This window comes from Falco punctatus (genome assembly GCF_963210335.1).
Source record: "Falco punctatus genome assembly, chromosome: 2".
Classification (NCBI taxonomy): Eukaryota; Metazoa; Chordata; class Aves; order Falconiformes; family Falconidae; genus Falco; species Falco punctatus.
Window position 1 is genome coordinate 44,614,966 of NC_137581.1, and position 24,784 is coordinate 44,639,749.

Here is a 24,784-nt window from a genome sequence, read left to right on the forward strand (position 1 = left end):
AATAGTTTAATACTATTGGAAGAGCCTATGTTGTGCTTTCAACAGGACGGATTTAACGAGCAAATAGGTCTTTTCCATCTCCATCTACTATTATCTTGGTAAACAGAATGTGACAGCTAACTGCAAATCCAGATATGACCAATGAATCTAGACAGCCAGTAGGAACATTTGCAGAAAGCAGATAGAAACCAGTTAGAACTATCAACATTTTTTGGGACAACAATATATTTTTGAGTTCATATGCTACGGCAAACAGATCCAAAAGTATTATGCATATAAGAAGCGGCAAATACCACCTTTACCGTATGCCACGTCCACAGTTGCACTGAGTATCTTTGGGTCTTGTACTTTATTAACATGCTGTTACCAACAAGTTCTCCAGTTAAAAGATCATTTCATTAATCCCAAGCAGCTAAGCATCATGCTTTGATTGATTCAGTAGAACAGATCTGCGGTAACTGATAATGAAACCTCTTTAATCCCCTCTTCCAAAATAACAAGTCAAACACAAGTGTTAAGCATTCAGAAAGGTACAGTCAATCTTTATCAAATCTTTGCTTTTCTTCTTTCTATGCCTAAAGAAGTTAATTCATTTTCCTTTTGATGCAGAATGCATGATTGGTCCTATGCTGCTCTTCTCTCATTCCTATCCAATAATAGGTACTCTGGCTCTTTTTTAAAGATATTTTACTCAGGCATGTAAACACATCTTATTCTTTGATGCTTTTTCATTCAGCATCATTAATCCCCAGCATGAAATCAATAAACTTAAAACATTTAATCATGTCAAAATGCAACATACAAATCCACAAATTACTTCAGCTCATCACACACACTGAATAGCTTGCAAGTTGGAAACTATGCCTTATTTTTGCCTTGGGAATCAGCAAACTCTAAGCTAGTCTTTCACTGAAGTGGACAGATTCTCTCTCCAGGTATTGGCCATTAGGTGAAAAAAGGTGTTGATAAACAAAACCAGGGATTTTCTGTTTGCTCTGTAACCTTTTTCCATCCCTCGCAGTCACATTGGCCCATGAGGAACACTTTACTGCAACCTCTTGACAGTATGCAAATTTTAAAAGCCACTACAGTAACTGGGTTACAGAATATACTAAAGGTGCAAGGGAAGGGAGAAACATCTTTGCAGTTGTTCATTTTCCTTTTTAACACCACACACTGTTTCTCAGCTTGAAAAGAATGCACAAGGGACAACAATCAGAGCTCCTTTTTTAAAAAATAGGAAGAAAATTTGCTCTACCTCATATACGATTTCCAAAGTCATTGGGATATGGAAAGTGACAAGAATCTCTTTAATGGGGCAGAAATTGTGACTGAGCTGCAAAATTCCAGACCAGCCAGACCCATCCTTTGATAGGCAAAAGGGTAGAAACAGGTAAACAGGGAAAAGGCATACTCCAGATAATGGAATAATATCTTTAATTCTACTACATTAAAAAACACTGAAAGCTTCCTCATTTGAAAGGAGAAAATCTAGTTTGGAAAGTTTAATTCATGGAGAAGTGTGGAAACCAGCAGGTTGAAGCCCTGACTTGGAAGGCAGGCACCCAAAAGCCTTCCTAGGTCCGTGACTGCATTCCCACATCTGGCTCATTAACAGTCCTAGCCAGCATGTCTCTCAACTCATGAGGTCTTCACTGTTAAGCCGGAGCTTCTTTGAGTGCCAACCACAAGGCACTCAAAGGCACATGTTCACACCTACTCATTCTGGCACCTGCCTGTTTTTCACCTACAGACAGGACAAGGTCCTGAACTTTGCCTATGTCTGGCGAAGAAGCCCCAAAAGGCAGGCAAAGTATTGATGATGGTGGCACTGGCAAGGTGGTGTATTGTGGCCCTGCAGTCAGGTAATTCACCCAGGGAAGGAGAGACTTCAGTTGTAGGTCCTTCTCAGACAGAAGGTTGATTCAGCACTGCCATTACCCCAGGAATAACTCAGCTATAAGGACTTGGGGTCTTCTGCACATTAGGCCTCTCTGCAACCAGGAATGCAAGAGCCGTGAGGCTAAAAGGTTGGGCAGTAAAGGGGGATTCTGGCTCCATACTAGAAATCTGCACACTCAGTTCTGAGAGGAGAACTGTTTCAGTATCCGTGGCTGTTTCTGGCCTAATGTTTCTCCAGGTAGGCCTAATCTAGGCTCCACGGAATGGAGCCTACAGTCCCACTCCTGTCCATGCCCAGGTAGGATTCAGGCTCTTCTTACCCATTCTTCTTCCCAGCCTGTGACTTCTGTGCTCCTGTCTATATGATGGCTCAAGTTCAGCAAGAAGGTAGATGAAAGACTCCACTGCTCCCCAAGTATCTCCTCTGATTAGGCCTGCGTCAGGGATCCCAATGATTAAAACAACCCCGTGATGCTTGTGCTGAGAACCTAAACCTCTGTCAGGTTACCACTTTGTTGACAAATTAGGTAACAAAGCTCTCCTGCAAAGGTGGAAATACTGCTGTTGCTGCTGCCAGTTTGTTTTTCAAAAGAATCACCTCTGCTCCATTATCATCCAGAAAGGGCTATGTGGACTATCTCCAAGTGAAATGGATGGTTTATTCCATACTGGTTCCCTATATAGTCAATAATGATTTATCTAATGTAACTGGGCTTTATTTCCATGGAAGTAGTTATGTTCCCTAGGCCGTCAGCGGAGTATACACCTAAACTAGATCAGTAGCGTCTCCTTTTTGGTTGCTCCTGAAACATACAATTCTCTCCAGTGACTACAATGTGGAATTCAGGTGCTTGTCCTCAGAGGTCAGATCACCCTGCAAAGCTTAACCTTAACATACAGGTAGAAATTTGTGTCCAAGTGAGGCACAACTGCTATTTGTTGAAGTGCTTAAAGAGTTCTGTGAGTGTGTAATAGAGATACCACTGTCTCCAGTGTAGCACAAGATACTCTCACTACAGCTGAGTGAGGGAATGAAAACTTCATAGCAGGTATAACTAATCTGTACTTTACTCTAAGTATCCGAAGTCTCAGTGACCTCCTGATTTTGCAGTTCTTCCCACTGAAAATGTTTACGCACTCTGCTGCACAGAGGAAAAGACGTAGATTAGGGAATTACTTCAAATGCTTTGGCTATCCTAGGTGCATTAATTTTTCATTACCTCATTTATAAAAAAAAAAATCAACAAAAAACCTGAGGTAAAACTAAAGTATGTAATGAGGACATTGCAAATCAGGCAAAGGGAAGATCAAGCATTTTCTTCTGGCAGTGTTCTTAATTATTACCAGTAACATTCTATTTATTATCATCATCATTATTCCTTATTCTTTTTCTTTAAAATGATTCACAGTCTCCCAAAATGTGTACTTTTATTCTGTTCAACAAAGGATAGATTCACTCACAGTTGAAAGCAAGCAAAGTTTACACATAAGAAATACACTTTCTTAAAGCCTGTGCTCTGTAGTTACAGTTTGGTCCTGGAGATAAATTGCAAGTACAGACTTGGGCCTTACATTCCTCCTAACTGAAAGGGGATCCTAACAAATGAAACCATGTACTCTGCAATGCTTATTTTCTTCTTGAACTGGTGACAAATGAGAACTACTACTTCACGTTAGTCTTACAAATGGCAGGAATAAAACAGAGCAGTGCAAACGTCCATCTTTGAATAGTGGAGAGTCAAAGCAAACTAAGGTGAAAATGGTGTCTGGCAGGATAATTCAGATCGGGAAAGTCATCCAACTCCATAGCAGCTTGACCCTAACATAGCCCCAGAGGCAGTGCTCCAGCTGCCAGCTAGACAGCTAGCCAAGAAGCTAGCAGAGGTGCAAGCCAAGAAGCCAGCTATGAACTCACATGCCAGTGCTGGAAAGCTATATTCCAGAATTTGGCATCTGGGTTCTCCAGCTGCCAAACATCTCCCATCTGGCTGAGCCTGTGGAATGAGGTGTCAAAAAGAAGAATAGGGGTAAATTATACAAGAGCAAAAGCAGTACTTTTTGTGAGACACCAAGAACCAAGAGGATATTGAGCCCACCAATATCTGAAACTCACATATAGTGTCACTTTGTCACCAGTGAAATGGTGCATCAGGACACTCCTGGATCAGAGGATGCAGTATGGACAAAATTCTCAACGTTTTACAGGAACAGTTAGATATGTATGAATGAACTGGAGCAACACTCCCAGCCTGTGGCCATCCATGGAGGTCAGAAGATGCATAACATTTGTGTAGAAACAGTTTTGAGTAAAACTTACAATGAGCCCAATACAAAAAAATGGAAAGGAGCTTACAAAAAATATTTCTTCAAGGCTTTGTGATCCATTCTGTTCTCCACCACCACAAAGAAAATTAAATATCTAAGAATATTCCTATATTTTCATAACTAGAATACCATAATCTTGAGTGTAATACTACAGAAGAATAACTTGAAATCTAGAGGAGAAAGATAACTGTAGTAATACAAAATTGAAAAAAAAAAAACAAACCGAAGTGGGCGGGCATGATATTTCATTCATATGAAATATATACACTCACACAGATGTATTTATTTGTAGCAGAATTAACTTTTGACACGCAGTTACTGTTCCTAAACTTCAATAGTGCTGTACTCCAAGAAACAAGACCAGCTGTGAGGAATACTACTTGCAGTGTGAGCCGTTTTAAGTGCACCATAAAAATTCATATTTTTAAATGCCACACTGACTTAAATATTCATCTCACTGGTCTCATTTCCACCTTTCACTCTATAGACAGGTCCACATGGCCTAAACAAAGTTTGACAGATGTGACTTTCTTCAACAATTTGGTCCTTTATTCTCATCTCACTCCAGTCAGAGCCAACAAACTTTCAGTGGTTTAGAATTGGTACATGAGATGACTTATGCCATCCTCATCTGTATCTTACCATGCATGTTGTTCAGGGGGGCCTCATTAGTAGGATCTTATATTCATTATTATGGTATGTGTAAACTCTACATGAGCAAACTTTTGAGCAAAATACTGATGACATTAAAAAAAGAGCAAAAAATTGACAACATAAGGCTTCTTCTTGAAAATGCTTCCTGTAGAAGAAAAGCTAATATAATTGGTGACTACATAGAATATTATTGTTAATTACAGTTAAAGGAGCATGCATTCAAAATTTTATCTGAAATAGAAATTTTAGAAACACAACATTTTGGGAGACCAGTAGGCTATTCAGAATAATTTCTGAAGTTGCACTGATAATTTCCATGAGTTCAAAGAAAATTTGAAGGATTTTTTGAAAATACACATACCATCTCAATTTCATACCCAAGGAAACCTTAAAAGCTTTGCATTTTGTTTTAACAGAGAAGTTGCTGCTGCCGCTACTTTGAAAATGTATGAGTAATAAGGTCTTGCAAATTTTTAATATGAACATACCAGCTGTAATGCAATTAAGTGCAAATTGGAGCTCGGAGTAGATTTGAGGTATGATTTCTGTATTTGACTTCTCATTATCGATTTGAGAGTGCAATTGCTCTTAAACATGCTGTCTTCTTAATTGTATTATGAAGCTTAGCTCTACCTATAAATGTGAAGATTTATTCTGCAACTTATTTGCTTATATCAAATGTGCAAAGTTGTTTTTCCTTCTGTACTCCACAGATAGAGGGCCCAGGGATTACTACTAACTAGGTAAAGCAGTGAACTGATGGGTTTATACTTCTGACTCCAAAGGAATCTTTTTAGGGGCCCACAAAACAATCAAAAGAAGGGGGTAGGTCAAGCAAGCAAGCAAGCACACAGAGTAGACAATTCATTGCACGCTATTTTAAAACCCAATAAACCAACATCAATGACTCCAAAAAAACCCAGGGATCCTATCAGCGTTGGTACATCCTTTCCATCATGTGCCATCATTTCTACTTGGGCAAGGAGATGAACCCAAGGCACCTTATGGCATCACAATAGTCCTTGCAGTCACTCCCACAATGGATTTGTATATCAAGTCTGCACTCTAAAGCGGGGCATCTGCTAGGTGCATTACACAGTGAGGTTTTAAAATTTTTGCTTCCTTGGGGGGAAAAAAAAAAGCAAGGGGATGTTTGCAAAGACCTATTCCTACATTTTACAGCTTTGCTTGTTGACTGTCTCATGGTAACTGGCAATGACTCATTATAATATAAGCTATGTTGATTCACATTAACTTTGTTACTCAATTTCAGTAGACTATTTTTGGACATTTTAAACTGCATTATCAAACGCCAGACAGGATATTTTTTCTTCTATTCTCATATTTTAGTCATTGGGATTTGGAAAAAAAGTTTGCAGTTTTCCCATGATGGACACCACCACCCTCTCAGCCCCAAAATATAAAAAGCAATAGTAAAAATCAGCTTTGGACCTTGCCTATCTCGCATACCACCCAGCCATGACATAAAGAGGGAAAGAAAACTGAAAAGCACTGCTACTAGACTTTGTCAATAAAACAGAACATTATATAATACACAATAAAATGCTTCATACCTGGAGTTGAAAAAACGAAAAGGGTTAACAGCTGACCTGGCACAGCCCCACATGCTCTCTCTGGAAATTGAACACAGACAATTAGGAATTTTAAGTTACCCCAAACAATTGCAGGGGACTTAGACAAGCTTGAGGAACACTTACTGCAAAGTAAGCACATGACCTCAGTGTGGAAGGGACTTTAGGATTTTCCCATTTGCTTAAAAATCCTTCTTAAAGTGAAATTGCTCTGTAGAGGTCCAACTAATGCTAAGCAAGTCATTAGGAGCCCTGCCATTAATTTGCATGGCAGCAGAGTCAAAGCTTAAGGGCCCAGGTGTCACTTAGTGGTAATTTTGGATCACGGTGGATCATATTTTCTTATTAAAAAATAATCAGTGACCAAGAGGTAAAAATTTATGTGATTCTAGAGCAGGTAGACATTGCACAAAGAGGAAAGAGAGGCTGGAGCAAACATTTGTTCCCAGAATTCTGCTACTTAAGTAATACTGTTCCCAACACATCACTGAAAAACCTAGCCTTTAATGCTTTTTACTTAAAACAGACTCCAGGGAAAATAGGTAACCTTCTACAACACTATTTGGAACACTGAACAACACAAATATAAGGTATCATAGCTGTATAAACTCCTGTGTTGGGATTTGGACTACATGGAATGATCCTTTTCACTGACAAATCCTGATCTACTGCATGTGCTCAAACAAGAAGCACCATACAGCTGGCTTCTGGAAACAGTTCCATCATGTTAGGGAAAAAAAAAAAGAAAAACCTGTAGAAAGCCAAGTCCATGAATAACTCCCTTCAGTCCTTCTCCCTCTGGTTTAGACCACTCAGTGTAGCATGAAATTAGTCTGAGGCCAACGCCCAAGAAACTAGCAAAAATATTAGAATAACAACATGAATCACAAAAATGTTCTAGCACACAACCACTTGAATGCATTTGCACTGGATACATTTTGAAACCCTTAAAATGCTCAATTAAAATGGCCATGTTGGCACATTAATTGCTAAAAGTGAAAAGGAAATTTTCAAAGCAACTTTTCTTTATTTATATAATTGAACTTTCCACTGGCCCTTGGAAACTTACAAATAATCTATTTTCTCCCAAGATTTTGCACTGCAACTTTTGAAGCTCTCACATTTCCTTGCTTCAAGTGTATAGTAGACACTGGTCATCTTTACTGTTTGCTTGATTTTGCCATTTGTTAAACACTGAATTTCTGATAGGAACAGAAATATGCTATCAAGATTCTAAAATGATGTACACAAATTTTCAAAGCCAAAGTTACTAGCTCTATCGCAGCCTGACGTCTTTTTTCCATCCTCATTTTCCACTCTCCATGTACAGTCCCTTCCTTCTTCAGTAACATACCTCAGACAACTTGTCCCATGGTATCATAAGGTACAGATTTTATTTCACAGTTGTGACAGTACCTAACCAAAGGGCACTGGAACAAAATCTCCCCTAGCCCATGAACCCTCAACTGAAATCAATATGCACTGAAAAAATGGCAACTGGACACCATAACACTGACTGTTGTCTCCCTTGTCAATTAATTTATAATCATGTCTGTGTCTTATTGGAAAAATATTTATTTCTACAGCTGATACAAACAGCCCAGAAGGCATCATGCTAAATTTTCTACACTTCTTTTCATAAAGGCCTCTTTGTAACAGCTAAGCAATAGGGCAGGCAAGAATACAGTTGGTGAGGATGACAAGTATTTGCATGCTGAATTTTTGTCAGTTGGAAATTTAGCAGGCAACTAAAACTCTGGTTAGAACCTACAGTATCCAGGCACTGAAGTGAAAGATACCCAGACATCCTCCAACCAACCTCACAGACACCTAAAACTTACTGTGTTCTACTCTTGTTTGGCCTGAAATTCAAACGGCTGTGGCCTCCCACCCACTCTCTGCTCTGATCCAGAAACCATGGGGAGAAATGCTCAAGCCTTGCCTCTGGGACTCAAACCTTATCTGTGCTATGAAAATGCCTAAAACACACCTGACAACTCAGATCCAGCATAAAAGGGATCTGTAATAGTCACTTCCCAATCCAAAATACAAGTGTAAGAGGAAAAAGAAAAGGATGTTGTAGGAACACTCCTAGATATCTTTTGCATTCTAGCCTTACGTTTCAGAATTGGCAAATGTAGGTATCTGGCTTCCTGAGTCAGTGCTCTAACCACTAGGTTTTTATGCCAGACGTGGGTGGCTGCACCACTGCTGCTGGTTGTTGCATTTTTAACAAGACTGAGGGCTGGCAGGAAGAGGACAGCATGCTCTGCGTTTTAATACAGGCAGAAATAGGTAAGCAGAGAACAAAGTACTTGATCTTTTATTTTCACAATGAGTAGTTGGGAAGGTAAGCTGGCTTTCTTTTTTTTTATTACTTTATTTCCCCCTCAAACTGTATTTTAATGAACAACTACAGGTCAGAAGCCCAAGCTCCAAAAAGACAGCACAGATGACTCATATCCTAGTACCTAGCAAGTAAGTGGAGCCAGCTCTGGGAAGGCGATCGCTTTGCCCATTGAACTTCAGAGCATTTAACTCTGTGTTGACTGTACTGTGGGAGCGTTGATGCCTTGTGTAGGTGCTCTGAAACACTGCTGGAGCCAATCACCTATTTCATAACCTCAGAATGGCTCTGCCAGACCTCCCCCAAAGCAGGCAATCTGCACCTTGTCTCAAAGTGCCCGTGCTGTAATGGTTCATCTGCACTCTGGGTACCTGCAGTATTTCACGTGTGTTGTGAGCATAGCGGTACCTCTAAGCTATGCAGTATATTGACAAGGATGTACCTGTTACGGAACTGCATGTACTTGGTAGGTCCTCTGAAGCAAAAGGAAAAACACATTTTAATTTGACTATGCCTTAGTAATGGCTAAGAATCTCAGAAACGATGTGGTGATACAGACAGCGAGTAGTTTGGAAGTGGAAATATTGAGTGCAAAGGGAATCAAGCTGTTCAGCTGAGTAAAGAGTTTTCAGCAAATGATTTATTATACATTATCCTGCTACTCTGCTTTTGAAACTTTTATGACTAAGATTTCAGTCATTATTCCAGTTCCTCCTCTGAACTTATTTATGAATGGTTTGACTTTTTGGCCCTGATAAGCAACTGATCACAGAAATAGCAATGGCTATCAGTTCTTAAAATAAACACCATGGTGAGTTCTCTGTGAAGCAACTTGTCTGTCTGACAGCATTTTGTGTCCCTGCTTTATCAAACAGTATCCCATCCCTATGCTAAATATTGTATTTTTAATAAAAATAATTGGGGGAGGTGTTTTGACAAGACAGACTCCCGCTGACTTTTAATGAATTCAGAAATCCAAGTATTTCTTTTCATGCCTGCTGGAAGCTTCTGGTCATTTCCAAGTTACTTAGTTTTTCAGTCTCTGTTTGCAACACTGGAGGTTTCCACTAAGAGCACATACTGTTGACAGGATTTAGGATGAGCATTTTTTAGGGAACCTCTGACCTCAGTACCTGCCAGCTTGCTCCACACTGCCTGAGCTCAGTGACACATGCTAGGCAAGAGTGGTTTGGCTACTGCCGCCTCCTCTGATCCACCCTGATCTCTTCCTTACTTTCTTCCTGCCTCAGTTTTTTTTTATTTCCTTGCCCCACTGTATTCTGTGGCAACTTAGTATGTCCCAGAAGGGTAAATAAATAGAAACGAAGCCAAAACTTCGTTCTTGACACATCATCATCATGGCTATAACAATGAAGGTGCTTGGATTGACTCTGAAACCTGTGGCTATCATTACTTCTGACACACCTCAGGATTAGATATTATTATGTGAGCCATCGTGTTGCTTTACTCCTTGTTTCAGCCTTGAATTCCTTTCATTTTGGATAGAGTAACTTCATACATGTGGTGGCTTTCAGCTCCAATTATCCTTTTCTCGATATGTCCAAAAGAGTAACACTCATGCCCTCAGTCACATACACATGGAGAGTGACACCTCCTTGGCACATGGGCTCAGCACAAAAAACTCTTACATATCCATCATCCATGAACTTCCTTTCATTCCTCTTTATCTCCAGCCTAAAAAGAACTAGCTGTGAGAAACGAGGTTGCAGCAGAGTCACTGTTAGTGAAAGAGGCCTGAACTAATAAAGTGGAAAACTAGCACAATCTTTTCCCATTGTGCAGGAAAACGGAAAATGGCAGAAAATATGTTTTCTCTTTAAGATTCCTGTATTCACTTGCTCACTCGATCATGCCTTGCTAAACAGTGTTCCCCTCTTCATTGTGTTCTTCGTTGCATGCGGTTTACATACCTGTGACCTACACAACTTTTGGTGTTTTTTGCATGTATTGATCTAAACACTCAAGAACATTTTTCCATAAATCAGTATAAGCACTGCTATTAAGATTTAATTGTGCTGCATTTTGTCTGTCACAAAATCACAGGAACTGCCTTATGGAAAAGGAAAGATAAAAAGTTATCTGATCTAGATAATGAAAAAAGAAGTAATTTTGGCTCAAGTGACAGCAGAGGACAATGCTCTTTCTTTTTCTTATCAGAAGTCAAGGTAGCAGTTCAGTGAGGTAGTTTTATTGTGGCTTTTTCTGGCAATGTTCTGCTATCTAATCTGTACTGATGAGTATTTGCTACAGCTCTGAATTTCTTAATGCTCACAACTCTGCCTCTGCTTTCTGTGCTCATTTAGGAAGAAAAAAAACAGAAAAAACCTGAATAACGAATCACTGGGGAAACAGATGCCAAATAGGTGTACAAACTGCTAACTGGGTAGCAGTAATGCATAATGTTATTTATAATTCATTCTTCGGTGTCATGCTTTTCAAGCAATTACACAATGCCTGCCTTCCTATCAATAAAATGCATTTCACATATCTAACCACTAATGACTCAAGCTTCGCTCTGGAGCAACACATTGTAGTGGATTAAGCATGGGACTAGAAGGCAGACGTTCCTGATCCCAGCGCATTTTCTGCTTTCCTGCAAGGCCTTGAGCAAGTCACTAACCTGCAGATAATTATAATATTTGAACATACTGGGGACTTGTACAATTTAATTAGTTAATGTTTGCAAAGCACTACAAAGATAAAAACTGCTATGTGAATTATAATCATACACTATTGTTTTGAGGCACTTTATTCCAAAGCACATTTGTGTAAACATGTTTAGTAATGTAAAATTCCAATAATGGCAAAGTTTGATAACTACCTTGAAATGACTGGCAGTTTCTTAAGACTAAAATTTAACTTAATTAACAAACAATCTATTTTTGGGAAGACAGTTATATGAGACAATTCACTATGGACACTGAACTGAAGCTGGGAAACATCTTTGAAAGTTTGCTTGTGATAGATAGAGGTAATGAAAAAGACATACAGAAAGGTATCTGTGAATCCACACGTTACAAATACCTGTCTTGCTGCACCATATTGGTCCACAAAATAGCCTAAGTGTTGAGTTATTTTTTCTTTTCAGCATCCAGACTTGTTACAGTTTCAGGGTTACTCATTAGACCCAGTGAAGTTAATGGTAAAACTCCTCTGGACTTCAACAGAACCAGGATTCCTTGCTTCTTCCAGCTTATTATGCACTTAATTTAAATATTTCTCTTAAAAGGAAAATCACTCCTAGCAATGGTAAAATATGTATTGAAAAGCAATGCCTAGCACTTCAAAGTGATTGAAGGGAAGAGAAGAGACATCCTAATGGCAATGGGTCCTTGCTCTCAATTCATCTACTCAATAGTCATGGTAACTCTACTGTTACAGGGGAGATGATAGGAAAACGTAATTTTGTGTAGGCCAAGCTAAAAGCACTTTTATTTTCAAATTACCTTTCTTCAGGGAACAATTTGACTCTACCCCTATCTCCTAATACACTGCCATTTAAGCAATACCACCCTTTCAAAGCAGGCAGTGATGTCAATTTCTTTATAGAAGCTGCTTTTGATTTACAGTTGCCATCCACCTGGCCCTTGTTCCTAATGATTGCTGGCTGATGGGAAATCTGTTATCCTGGCAAAAGACTCTGGGATATATACTGGCAAATTTCCACACCAAAAAACCTAGAATCAATGTGCATGCACAGAATGGCACCCTTTGATTTTACTGCCCAACTGTCAAGTTATTACACTTTTTTTTTTTTTTTTTTGTAAAATCTCACATATGCAAAAAGAAAAAAGAAGAAAAAAGAAAAAGGACCTTTTAAGAGTAATACAGGTCCATTTGGATTGTTGAAACCAAAGGCTCACAGTTAGTGCCTAAAGACCAATTCCCAAAAGTATACATGGCTTTCAAGCTCTTGCAGTAGAAGTCCTTAGCACAGCTTTAGGCACATTTATTTTTATACATAAACAAGAGAACTCCGAGAATTCAAATTCTACTAGAAGAAAGTTTGTAAAGCAATATATAAATACATTGTAGAAGAAGTCAGCACTTCTTCAGCAAGGTAACTGAACTACATGTAGGTAGGACAAATCACACCTCTACTAGCTGCACATGCCCAAAGTTTAGATGTACTGGTTCTGTTTCTTCTTGAGTCACAGAATTCCAGCATGGCCTTAGAAAGTCACGTACAGGGGGATTCCTCATATATAACCTTCAGCAATGTTAAGTTTAACCACTCTCCCTAAGCCATCTGTCCTGGCTTCTTTGTAACGACTGGGGAAGGCAGACACCTCCAAAAAGCAGATGATTACAACTGATGCTCAGACCTGGGAGTATGTGCATCTCTGTATGGAGGAAATCCAAAATATATGAGCCTAACTTTTGGATAAATTACATTGTGAGACAGGAACCTTGCTGCAAGGATATGTCTAAACTGGGAAGTCCAGTACTGCCCAGAGGTTCCCAAAGCTAGCTGAGACACAGTACACCTCTGCCAGCTCAGTACCGCCCTTGGGTCATTAGCCGACTTCTGACCCAGCAACACTTCTCACTGCAGAAACCTTTTCTTTTCTGCTGCAGGATTTCTATCCGAGACTGCCGACAAAAAAATAAAACACAACTAGAACAGAAACATCCCTGAAATAATGACACAGTGGGAGCACCAATCATAATACAGATGCCTGCCTGCCTTACAGGGCTCTATGTCACCAGTGTATTTCACTTAAGTATCAGCATATACACCTCTCTATTCATGTTTAGTAAGTCAGTTCAGTTTGTAGAGTAACTCTGGAGGAGGCTGAGGAGAAGCCCCACCATATAACAGCCTGTGGGGAGGTGGGAGGCCCACGGGCAGTTCTGTTTATGAGTGTGGGGTCCAATTTCCCCCCTGGAGCGTGGCAGCAACTGTGCCATCTTAGAATCATAGAATGGTTTGGGTTGGAAGGGACCTCCAAGACCATTTCACTCCAAGCCCCCTGCCACGGGCAGGGACACCTTCCACCAGAGCAGGCTGCTCAAAGCCCCATCCAGCCTGGCCTTGAGCACTGCCAGGGATGGGGCAGCCACAGCTTCTCTGGGCAACCTGTGCCAGTGTCTCACCACCCTCACAGGAAAGAATTTCTTCCTGATGTCTAATCTACATTTACCCTCTTTCAGTTTTAAGCTATTCCCACTTGTCCTATCCCTACATGCCCTTGTAAAAAGTCTCTGCTGGTCATACTTCTTTTGATGCAGCCCAGGATATGTTTGGCTTTCTGGGCTGCAAGCACATATTGATGGGTCATGTCGAGCTTCCAGCCCACCAACACCTCTAAGTCCTTCTCCTCAGGGATGCTTTCAATCCATTCTCCGCCCAGCCTGTATTTTGCTTGAGATTGCCAAGACCCAGGTGCAGGACCTTGCACTTGCCCTTGTTGGACTTCATGAGAAATGGTGCTCTAAAGCCTTACTGCAATGGAAAAACACATCCCAGACATGGGAAATCTTTATGAGAAAAGTAAAATTGATACCGATGTATTCCCACAATTTTGCTTTAGATCAATTAGCATTCTCCAGTGAAAAAAGTGCTTTATTGAGAAATTCTGGACCAGCACTACTCAGTTCTTCATTTGTAAAGTCACCATCCATTTGTGTGCCAGTTTTAAAATGAGCATTTTTTCATGGAGGGTGCATGTGCCAGTGGAGAAAGAAGCAAAGTTCACGTAAGTACTGCCAAAACACCCTCGTTTATGTTTCTTGGAGACTCAGGACAATGTATTTTGTCTGCAAGTAGAAGAAAAACCTGAGGTGAAAGTTCCCTGTAATGAATAGCACAACGGAAGTAACGATTGCAACTGAAGTAGAAAGATGGACAAAACCAGTGTGGAAAGTGAATGGCTGATGGGAACACAGTTATAAACCTCAAAAGGGATAAAAATCAACCACATGAGTTGATTTACATTGAAGAAGAGGAGGGAGGAAAAATAAGATCTAAGGAGAGAAGTTTAGGCTTGAAAAATACACTCCAATTTAAGAGAATACATTGATCCTGTGGCTCTGCTGTCTGTCAGCTGTGGATTTTATCGCTAGTGCAGCACCCAAAACTATCTTCCACTGTATTGCCATAATAAAAGCCAGCAGAATTTATGAATAAAGTAAAATGATCTCATTAGCATCAATGTATCAATCACATAACCAAAGAGAACTGGATAGAGTCAGAGCCCCTAATCTCATTTTCATACAAGCACTCAGCAGCACCCAGCTCAGTGCAAAGAAGAGTTCATGCTAAAGGTCACCATGGTCACATCCAAATGACAAATCACATTTCTAAGAATTAACTGGTGCTATAACTACAAGTATTCAGGATTTCCTCTCTGAATTTTATGTCCCTCCATTATGCCAGAAAACCAAAGCTACCATAAGCATCATCCACTTATATGCACAGTCCAGCTTTTCCTTGACATTATTTGAAAGAAAAAATCGTTTTGTCAAAGGGGTTCCCTCTGCCTACAACCCATAAGGAGAAAAAGGTCTAGATCAAGAAGGAGGAATTCCTGGATCTTTGGATTTTTACTGATAAACTGATGAAAAGTTCATGCTAAAAATCACCCTCTGCCTCTCCCGCTTCTGCCCTCAGCCTCTGCAACTAAGAGATCTCATGTTGTGTGTGTTCAGGGAAAGAGGGCTGCATGCTGTAAAATAACAAATTTTACTGTGCAAGCGTGCAGGGAAAGAAGATGAATGCCCTGTTCAGGGTTTGCATCACTATATACATGGAGATGGCTCCTGAGCTCCAATGCATCAGGGCTGCCTAGGGATGGAAGGGCTGCCAGGCTGAGGGAACAACATGTTGCCTTTGAGAGAGGCCCTTAAAAAGTGTTACTGGTCTTCTAGGGCTTGACTAGTGCCTTCTCTTCCCTTGGCTTCATAAAGATTTCTAGAGCGTATCTGAGTTCTGACCCAAAATATACGATGTTATTCTTGCTGTGTAATAACCATCAGTGGTGTCAGACATATAGAGGCAAATCTGCTCTTTGTTAGAGAGCTACATGTCAGAATGAGTTTGTAAAACATGCTACAAAAAGGATGAAATGCTGCTTACAATGCAAAGCCCACTGAAATCTACATATTGCTGCAATATTTATTATCAGCCAGAGCATATTATCTCAGATTAATAAATTACTCATAGTCTATATAATGGTAAGGCATAGCAACTGCCATAAAGCAGCACTGTCAAATGAAGAAATTTCAGCAAAGTACCCTGCTTGAATTAATGACTTCGTTTATCTGTAACTTTACATTATTGATTGGGTTTGCTGAATTGAAGGACGACTAGGAAGTCATTCCAAAAGAACTACTGAGAAGTCTGGAAGCTCAGCCAATATAAAGCTAGCAGCAAGAAGGCAATTTCCCTGAGAAAAAATAGTCATACTTGGTTATTTTACAAATATGCAGGCAAATGACATTCTGTTGGTGTAAATAAAAACTAATGCCAAACATGTGGCTCTTAATGTCTGATTGTCACAATTTTTACTGCTAAGAATTCTTTTCTTGTAAGGCTAGAGTGGACCTGACACAAAGCAACAACACAGGCTGCTTGGAGTTTTAGAGGACACGAAAAGCAAAGCTTTCATGTAGGCATTCCAAACTGCCCTGTGAACCACAGAAGGTAATTTCTAAGACAAGAAGCTTAAACATGGCTTTATTAAAATAACAGTTCCTCCCCAAACACTGACTTGTTGATTTCCTTCAGCTTGTGTTTAAAACCTCGGCTTTGCTAACCCCACCTGGCAGATACATAACCAAAGGAAGATGCTGGAGCATTCAGTATTGTCCTGTCACTCCCACGTTCTGGCATGCTGAGTCCCCCAGTCAGGTGCCGTGGATTGCCGTACCTTACCTCACATCAGAGATCTGCAGTGCTGACACGTGTGTCCCAGGCAGCTGTCTACACCGCCTGCAGTCTATGGAGAGGAATGGGTGCTCATGGACTTGAGTCTGCCTCTCTCCCTAAATTAGACAGCTAGAATAGGTCAAAAGAATTACCACCTGGACATGCCAACTGCTATCTAGCCCATATGCAGGGAGGTGAGATAACTAGCTCAGATGCAGATATCTACGTTGTAGATGTCTAACTAGGCAAGACAAATCCTGAACCCCACAGACAGCACACAGAGAAAGTCAGAGGCCTCACCAAGGCAACTCCCCATAGCCCCCACAGCCCTACACGTAGTGTGAGGGGCTGCACAGGACCGACCCAAAGCAAATACTCCACACAGGGTATTTGAAATCCCTTTCTGTTCTTGGAGACTAGGTAGCAAGAGGCAAATACATACACACACACACACACACACATATATATATACACACACACACACTTATAATCCTTATGCAGGATCACTTCAAACATGTCCGAAAACCAACCAGGAAAAGGTCAACTGTTGTCTTGCACCTGCCACCAGCATCTACAAACTGGGCTCAGTATTTTGTTTAACAAAGGCAAAACTGCACAACGGCAATCCAGTACGGAAGGAAAGGATGTTGCCATCCCTTTGGAGGTGCCATGCTGTACTTCCCAGCCAGCATATGCAAGAAGTTTTTTTTTGTTGTTAACTGTATAACTATTCACAAGAAAGAGCTTACAAGCTCACTTAAGAAAGAACACATTCTGTGGGACAGTCTTCTAGACTCTGCGGTCCAGCCTACCTCACTTAGGCACTTAGCTTAGACCTACGCTTTACTGCTGAAGCAGTCTTTCTATGCATGCCCCTATGCTGCCCAGTTATTCACCAGAACAGTAGGTGCCTTTCCACGTCTTCAGAGGAAAATTCCTGTCTGCTAAGTTTAGATGCTGAAATTGAGCACACAGGATCTCCCTTTGGAAGGCTTCAAAGGCACTTTCTTCTCTGCAACAAGGGTACGTAGGATTTGGGCTTTTATTTTCAGTGGACTTCTTTGCTAAACATCCAATATTAAGGCACGTTAGACGCCTAAATTCAGAATAGAGTGTGCCTGTATGGTACTTTATTATAGAACAAGAAAGAAATGGGCTGAGTGAAGACAGTATAATGTGCCAATGTCTCTTTTCAGATCAGCAGCTGTACGTGTGGTGTCTGCGACTGAGAATGAAGTAAATAAGACAAACTGCAGATCACAGTCAAATCAGATTTTCCTAATGGGGCTTTTGAAATAAACTAACAGATTACTGTTTAAATAAAACCTGTAACAAGGATGAGTTGATGTTATATTATTAAATTTCTTAATTTAATTCTTAAGCTCCAGAGCCAGCCAAGTAATATTAAACATATTTACCTTCACAAGCTGTGGAATGCATTGTGGAAAAGCTATAAAAGCTTTTCATGGTTTGATCAATTCTCTAAGTGTTCAAGCAGTATCAATCACAGAGAACAGTATCTGCCTGCCAGTCATATATTTAGAAGTATTTGCTAATACCCCATGCTTCCTCTTTTCATTTATTAGACAGAGCCATTTAGTACAAAAACATGACAGCTTGTTTTATTTTTCTGGGTTATTAAGTGTCCCATAAACTGAGAAAAAAAATACTTAGCATTTCAGGACCTGGTGTTGTAACTAGCAGTCTATCAAGCAACAGTGCTACTGGTGAAGAAACCTTCCCTTCCTTTATCACCATCGGAACTGGAGCACACCAAATACAGCGAGAGCCAACGCCTTGCTTGCTCATACAAACCTCCCTCTCTGCTTAAGGGAATTGAAATTTGAGGATGACAGTTGCTGTGCTTGACTAGATGAATTAGCAGGTGTCTGGTGAAAATGCAAAATAAAAATAAAAAAGAGTTCCTCCTCAAACACAGCTTAGAAACATCAATGCTTTTGGCCAGGAAAACAAAGCAAAACGTAAGTACTTTTAGATACCATGTTAAGACGTTTTAAATGCATCAACAATAAACTATAAAACAACGTCTAATGGCCTTTATTACATCCCTTCTTATTCAATACCCAGAATGCCCATGTTTTGAATCTCTCAGATAAAGCAATGTGTTTTGCGGGTCTAGCACAGGCTTCAGTGCCTGGAGGCTCTAGTTCTATTTCCAGCTCTGCTTCAGACCTACAGGGTGACCTTTACGCATAACCTCATTTTCCTCACCTATAAAATGGGGATATTAATACTTATTTACCTCACAGTTGGTTCCCTTCCAGCTGCTACAGTGACTGAGCAAGCTCATGCATCTACAGAATTGCTAATGTTCATGATAAACTTTCTTTTTTTTCAAACAAGCAGACAGACATTAAATTAAGAACTTATTTGTCCATCCAGTGAGTGAAAGCACCCAGGAAAATAACAGTAATGGAAAAACTGTTTAAAGCCCCTCACTACTTTCAATGACACTGTCCTTCAGGAGAAATGTAGGTAGTTCCTATTTATCAGCAACTAAAATGAACCTGTTGATGCTGCTTTCAGTCAAGAAAAAAATTCACGTTTTTTGAGTGAAATTCTAACCTGGTCTCCCTTTGGAGAAGATATAAAAACACTGCAAGTTTTGCAAGTAAATAAAGGGGAAGAAACAACTTCAATTTGAAACTTTAACTAATAATGAGGGCAGAGAGAGGGACAGGAAAAGAGAATCAGAGAGAGACGAGATACAGCCATCTCTTCCTAAAGGGAACAAAGCTACACAGAAGAGATGCTGGCAAGTGTGCCAGCCCGCAGCTGGGGGGACACCCCTGCAGTATTGCCGAGGGCCAGTGCCTCCATCGGCCCGGGGATGCCTCGGCAACACTCATCTTGCTCTGGGAATGTGATACTTACTCTTGTACTGCTCTGGCTATGGAGAGCGCTGTAGATCCAGTTTCATTAACGCTATCTAAGGTCACATTTGGCAGGTCGTCATCATCACTGTCACTTTTAATTTGTCTGGGAGATAGGCCTCGGGGGTCCATTTGTGCTGGAAAGAGACATATAATGGATTAATATGAGCGTGCTGAAATTAATCTCGTCCCAGAACAACATCAGGGTGCACAACACATCTGCTTGCTTGGGTCGGATGGCACCGCTTGTGCTGAGCGTCCCAAATCAGGTGATGCACTGGCAAAGTCACCTAGCAGTGCTAAGCCAGGCGACGGCTCTTCCAGTAGCACACGCGCCTGTGAACACACACAGGCAACACCAATGCATTCAGCACACCTGAAGCAAGACTGCACATGTAACACACAGCAAAAACTCAGTTCACCCTCGACTTACTTACTCTGCCTGCCTTTCAGAAAGTGAAGAGAAAGGGCTACATCTGCTTCATACAACACTGCACACTAGAGAGTAAATTTTACAGCGAAATGTCAGGAACAATCTTTGATTCCGAATGTTCATCATAAGATACCAGGCTAGGACCCATGTCATTCCAGTCAATTAAAACTTAGGCATCTCAAAAACCCCAGGTGTCCTATTTCTGACTCAATTCAACACTCGTGTCAACCTGTGAAGGAGCCTTCCCTCCATGGTACACATAGCAAAGCTGCACGTAACCTGGCACAGGCAGCTAACTTTCAGCTGACAAACTGATGGCTGATGTTGGGTAGGCTTAGATTTTTTTTGAAAAGTCATATAGTCTCAGGTCTTATGAACATTTGAAGACGAGGAATTGCAGCATTATTTTGCCCATCCATAGCTTACGGCATCCATCCTGTACGGCAATAGTGCAGGTGCCCGGGCGCCGGCAGCGGGGCCTGCAGGGCACCTGTGAGAGGTTCCAGCTGGTTTAAGAAAGGGAAAAAAAATTGCCACACAGGCAGAGCGAGGAAGAAAGTGTGCGAAGCAGCCCTGCAGACACCGAGGTGAGAGGAGAAGGTGGGGAGGAGATGCTCTGTGGTGGAGCCCGGGGAGCGCCCGAGGCACAGCAGGCTCTCCTGATGGAGCTACGGCTGGCGGGACCCAGGCTGGGTGGGAGCGGCTTGCGGGGGGGGGGGGGGGGAGAGGGCAGAGAGGAGATGTAGGGACTGACCCCAGCCCCCACTCCACAGCCCCCTGGCTGCTCCAGGACAGGGAGGGGGACAGGCTGGAAATGAAGGGGTGACCCTGAGCCTGGGAAAAGGGGGCTGAGGGGTGGTGGTTCTCACCATCCTAATCTATGTTTAATTAGCAAAAAAATAAATGAATTTTCCCCATGTTGAGTCCGTTTTGCCTGTGATGGTAACCAATCTCCCTGTTCTCATCTCATCTCATGAGCTCTTCCACCTCATTTTCTCCCCCGGTTCTGTTGAGGAGGGGGAGTGTGAGAGTGGCTGGGTGGGCACCTGGCAGCCAGCCAAGGTCAGCCCACCAGAGTTACATTTTGTGCCAGAGAGACAGGAAAGGCGAGCAGCGAGCGGGCTACCTGCCGTCCGTCCCTCTTATCCAGGCTGCTGCCTTCCAAAGGGAAGAAAAAGCACAACCCACATACAGGCAGGGGTAGGAAACCAAAGGATGGGCATGGGGCGGGGGGGAAACTATGGGGCACAAGTGTGGCCTGAGATATTCCCGAGAGGAATTAGGGGTTGCCTGTGTCAGGGGACAGACAGAGAGACAAACTTCAGAGGTGATGTACAGAAACAGACATTCCCCCTTACTCATGAAATACCACACAGGATTAGTAAGTGCTGAGAGACACCAAAAGCAGCTGGAGTAGAGAGCAACACTGGAGAGATGCCTGAGGCTGCAAGGGAGGTGTGGTAAGGGGAAAGACAAGCAAAGAGATTTGTTTAATAATATGTTTATTTTATTTGGTCAGGTGAAACAGGGGAATCCAAGATTATTCATTTAAAGAGGTAACTGTTGCAGTTTGTTAGCTTGTGCTCTCTTGTACTGCAGTGTCAGGGACAGGACACTCTCTGGGTCTTACAACATGCTTTTCAACAAAGGCAGCTGTCATTCCTACCCAGCTCCGGCTAACCGCATCCCTGGACACAGGTATCACAGGCTCCCTTCAGAGTTCATGAACAGATCAGCGGGCCTACAGCTAGAGAGCAGCTCCAAAAGGCACAGTTATATTTTTTGCCATGTTTCTTATGTTACCATGTCCACTGACTCTAGAAAAGGGACTGAGTTACGCTGAAAAATGGGAGGGTTGTAGATACTTTGGGAGCTGTGCAGCTGTAAGAGTAGCACTGATGGATAGCTCGGCTCTTGAAAAGAAATCATTCTCCAAACGAGCGGTGACTCGAGGGAAAGTTGATCTTAAATCTTAATTTATGTCTTAACTGTGAACCACCTCTGAGTAAAAGAACAGTGAGTGATTATAACTACCCTTCAGCTTCATTTTTTTTTTATGTTAATGAACTTCATAAAGAAAGTACTATTAAAAAATGTTCAGTAAGCTGATGCAACCACCCCTTCTGGAAGCACAGTGGATTTACAGATGCACAATACAACTTTTACTAGCTTTTACTAGTGCAGTTTAGGTGCCTCACTAATACCAGCTACACGCAGACTGCTTATTATTTCTTCATGTATGATAAAACACCTTTTACTTATCAAAGTAAAAACTGTTGACAACAAACAATGACCTGCATGAGACAAATGTACAGCAACTTTGAAAGCGTCCAAAATTTTTAATTGTTTTAGGTAGAATGAGTACCTTTTCTGACTGTGCTTCTTAAAATCATGACCTACACATGATGGTATTCCATGTGTACCTGAGCATTAAGGATAATCTAGTATTGGATTTAAGAACAATTGAACCATCTAGTCAGCTGATTTAGCCCCAGAAAACTATTTGGAAAGAAGTGCACTTCTGCTCTGTTCTCTGTGTTCTTTCTTACAAGCAACTTTACGTATGAGATTATTATTACTTATTTCATTATTTCTTCAGTTCTTCTTAAAGTGAATCTCGTTACTAGTAGTTGTATGTTTGTATCTGCCCAATATTTAAATGCTGCTATACACGTTGCTTTTGTGAAAGCTAAAGTTTGCAAATAAATTTAAAATCGTTAGCAAAAAGCTATGTATGCGATAGTTTGTATTAACAATGGCTTAATCTGACTTGCACTACAGCAAGTTTTAAGTAGCTAGCTGAGAAACTTAATGTTTAAACCTAAGAACTTGAAATCACAAAAGTTGCTACATAATTTAGTCTGTAATATAGTTATTACACACCGATTCTGATCACTTAAGTGTGAATACACCTACATAAAAGGAGACAGCACAAATGCCTATGAAAAACCTTACACATTTTTGTTCCTTATAAGACATAATGTTGTTTCATTATTACTGCAGATTGACAGCTCTGAAGATTGAGACTCCTGTGGTACTCCGTGGTGGTTTTAATTTACCAGAGGAATGCGCGAGGATGAAAACTCTCAATTACCTTCTTTTTGTTTCCGCTCTGCAAGGGAAATCCTACTCTGTCTACTAACACAGCCACGAAGCCGCTAGCGGGGTTGTGCTTTTGCAACTAGGGATAATGTGGCCCACTGCACACAGTTTGCCCCACCAGATGCCAATGTTTGAGCACTTCACGAGGTGCTGTGAGCCGTGAGCATGGTGAGAACATAAGGCGAGGAATGGAAACATACCAGTGGGCAAATTCAAAGGCAGGCTATCCAAGGACAGTTTTTGTTACACCTTTGCAGTGAACCTAACTAAAGACAGTAACTGAATTAGAGAATGGCTTAGGGATTATTCCCTTAATTTTTAATGTCGGCCCACATATACACACTTTTTTGTCTCCCTCTCCATTTGTGACCTCTTCTCAGCTTTCAGACTTGGGTGGCCAAGGCACTGGAGAGCCAAGGTGACTAACCAGGAGGCTGAACTTCACCACTGCCAGCTGGTGTGAACTGCCCCATTTTCTCATCAGCATGTCTGCTGCTGCTGTGGTGAAGAACAGCCTTTAAAGCCATTCTCCTCTCTGAAATAAGCCATGTGAATAACCAACTGGCCAAAAGCCTAACAGATATCTCCTCCTCACACTCACTACAGTGTGCAAACTGCAGTACCAGGAGTTTTATACATTCAGGGTTCATGACTCCTACTTATGTCAACAGCTTTGACTTTCTCTTGGACATCTATGAACAACTGTAGAACTGATGGCACCAAGGTTTATAAATAACAGCCGTAGTTCATAAACACTGAATTAAGAGTAATTGCTGGCCTAATGAACATCAAATCAGAAAGAATGAAGAGATGCAGGCAAGAGATAATTTAGTAAGTAAGATTAGAAAGGTGGAGGACAAGTGAGTAATGGAATGCAATTGGCAAGCAAGGTGGAGGAGAGCCGACAAAACATGCCAGTGCATTTTAACTTCCCTTTGTGCTGTACCTTGCTCTGATGATCGAGGTTTTCCTTGAACTTAGGACCACAGGTCTGGAAGGGACCCACCCGGGTCACTAAATTGAGTCCTCCCTATCACAGGCAGACGCATTTCATTAACAAAGCTCAGGCCCTAAAAATGAGCTGGTTTTCTTGCCCTTGCTACTTCTCTTGAAAGGCAAGATTTGTCCAACAGAGCTATCCAGTGGTTTCGTGAAGTATGAATGAGGCTAAGGCGAGGCAAGCAAAAAGAAACAAGTCAGAGACTGCTTTCGTCGGACAAAGGTGTCATTGAAAAAGTGCACAGGAGCTACAGAAGCAAGCTGTTAGCACTGCATGCCGAAAAGACTGGTGAGCCAGGGAAGTTGTTTAAGAATGTCTGCAAGTGCTGAAGGCTGCAAGCAGCCACGCCACTTTCCATCCTTGTGAGCCTCAAGAAACAATGATCCTTTTTGCTGAAGAAGGTTCACGGAGTCGCTCTTGATGCATGTGCGTATATGCAATCACTTCTCAATAGCCCCTTTGCCAAACTGTACCAAAAAGGAGTTTCCCTTTGGGCTTTATAAGTGAATTCACTCTGCACTTGTTTTAAGGTAAGATGTGCAAATGGGTCTCACGTAAGGCACACACCAGCCTGTAAATACTCCAGAACTTGGTCTACCATCATTAATATTTTATCTGCCAGCTGTCAGTTGCCAGTAGGAAAA

General features: G+C 41.3%; 1 protein-coding gene across 9 annotated transcripts in view; it reads right to left on the reverse strand.

Annotated features, from left to right (window-relative positions):
* Positions 1-24,784, reverse strand: part of KLF12 (KLF transcription factor 12) — a 279,952-nt gene that overhangs the window by 88,426 nt on the left and 166,742 nt on the right. For 8 of the 9 annotated variants that reach the window (XM_080374423.1, XM_080374427.1, XM_080374429.1 and 5 more), the window contains 2 exons: positions 19,607-19,742; positions 6,456-6,515 (listed from right to left, as the gene is read on the reverse strand). In XM_080374423.1, the coding sequence (XP_080230549.1) occupies positions 6,456-6,515; positions 19,607-19,742 (196 nt within the window). The remainder of the gene's footprint in view (positions 1-6,455; positions 6,516-19,606; positions 19,743-24,784) is intronic. The other variant, XM_080374430.1, reaches the window with a different exon arrangement.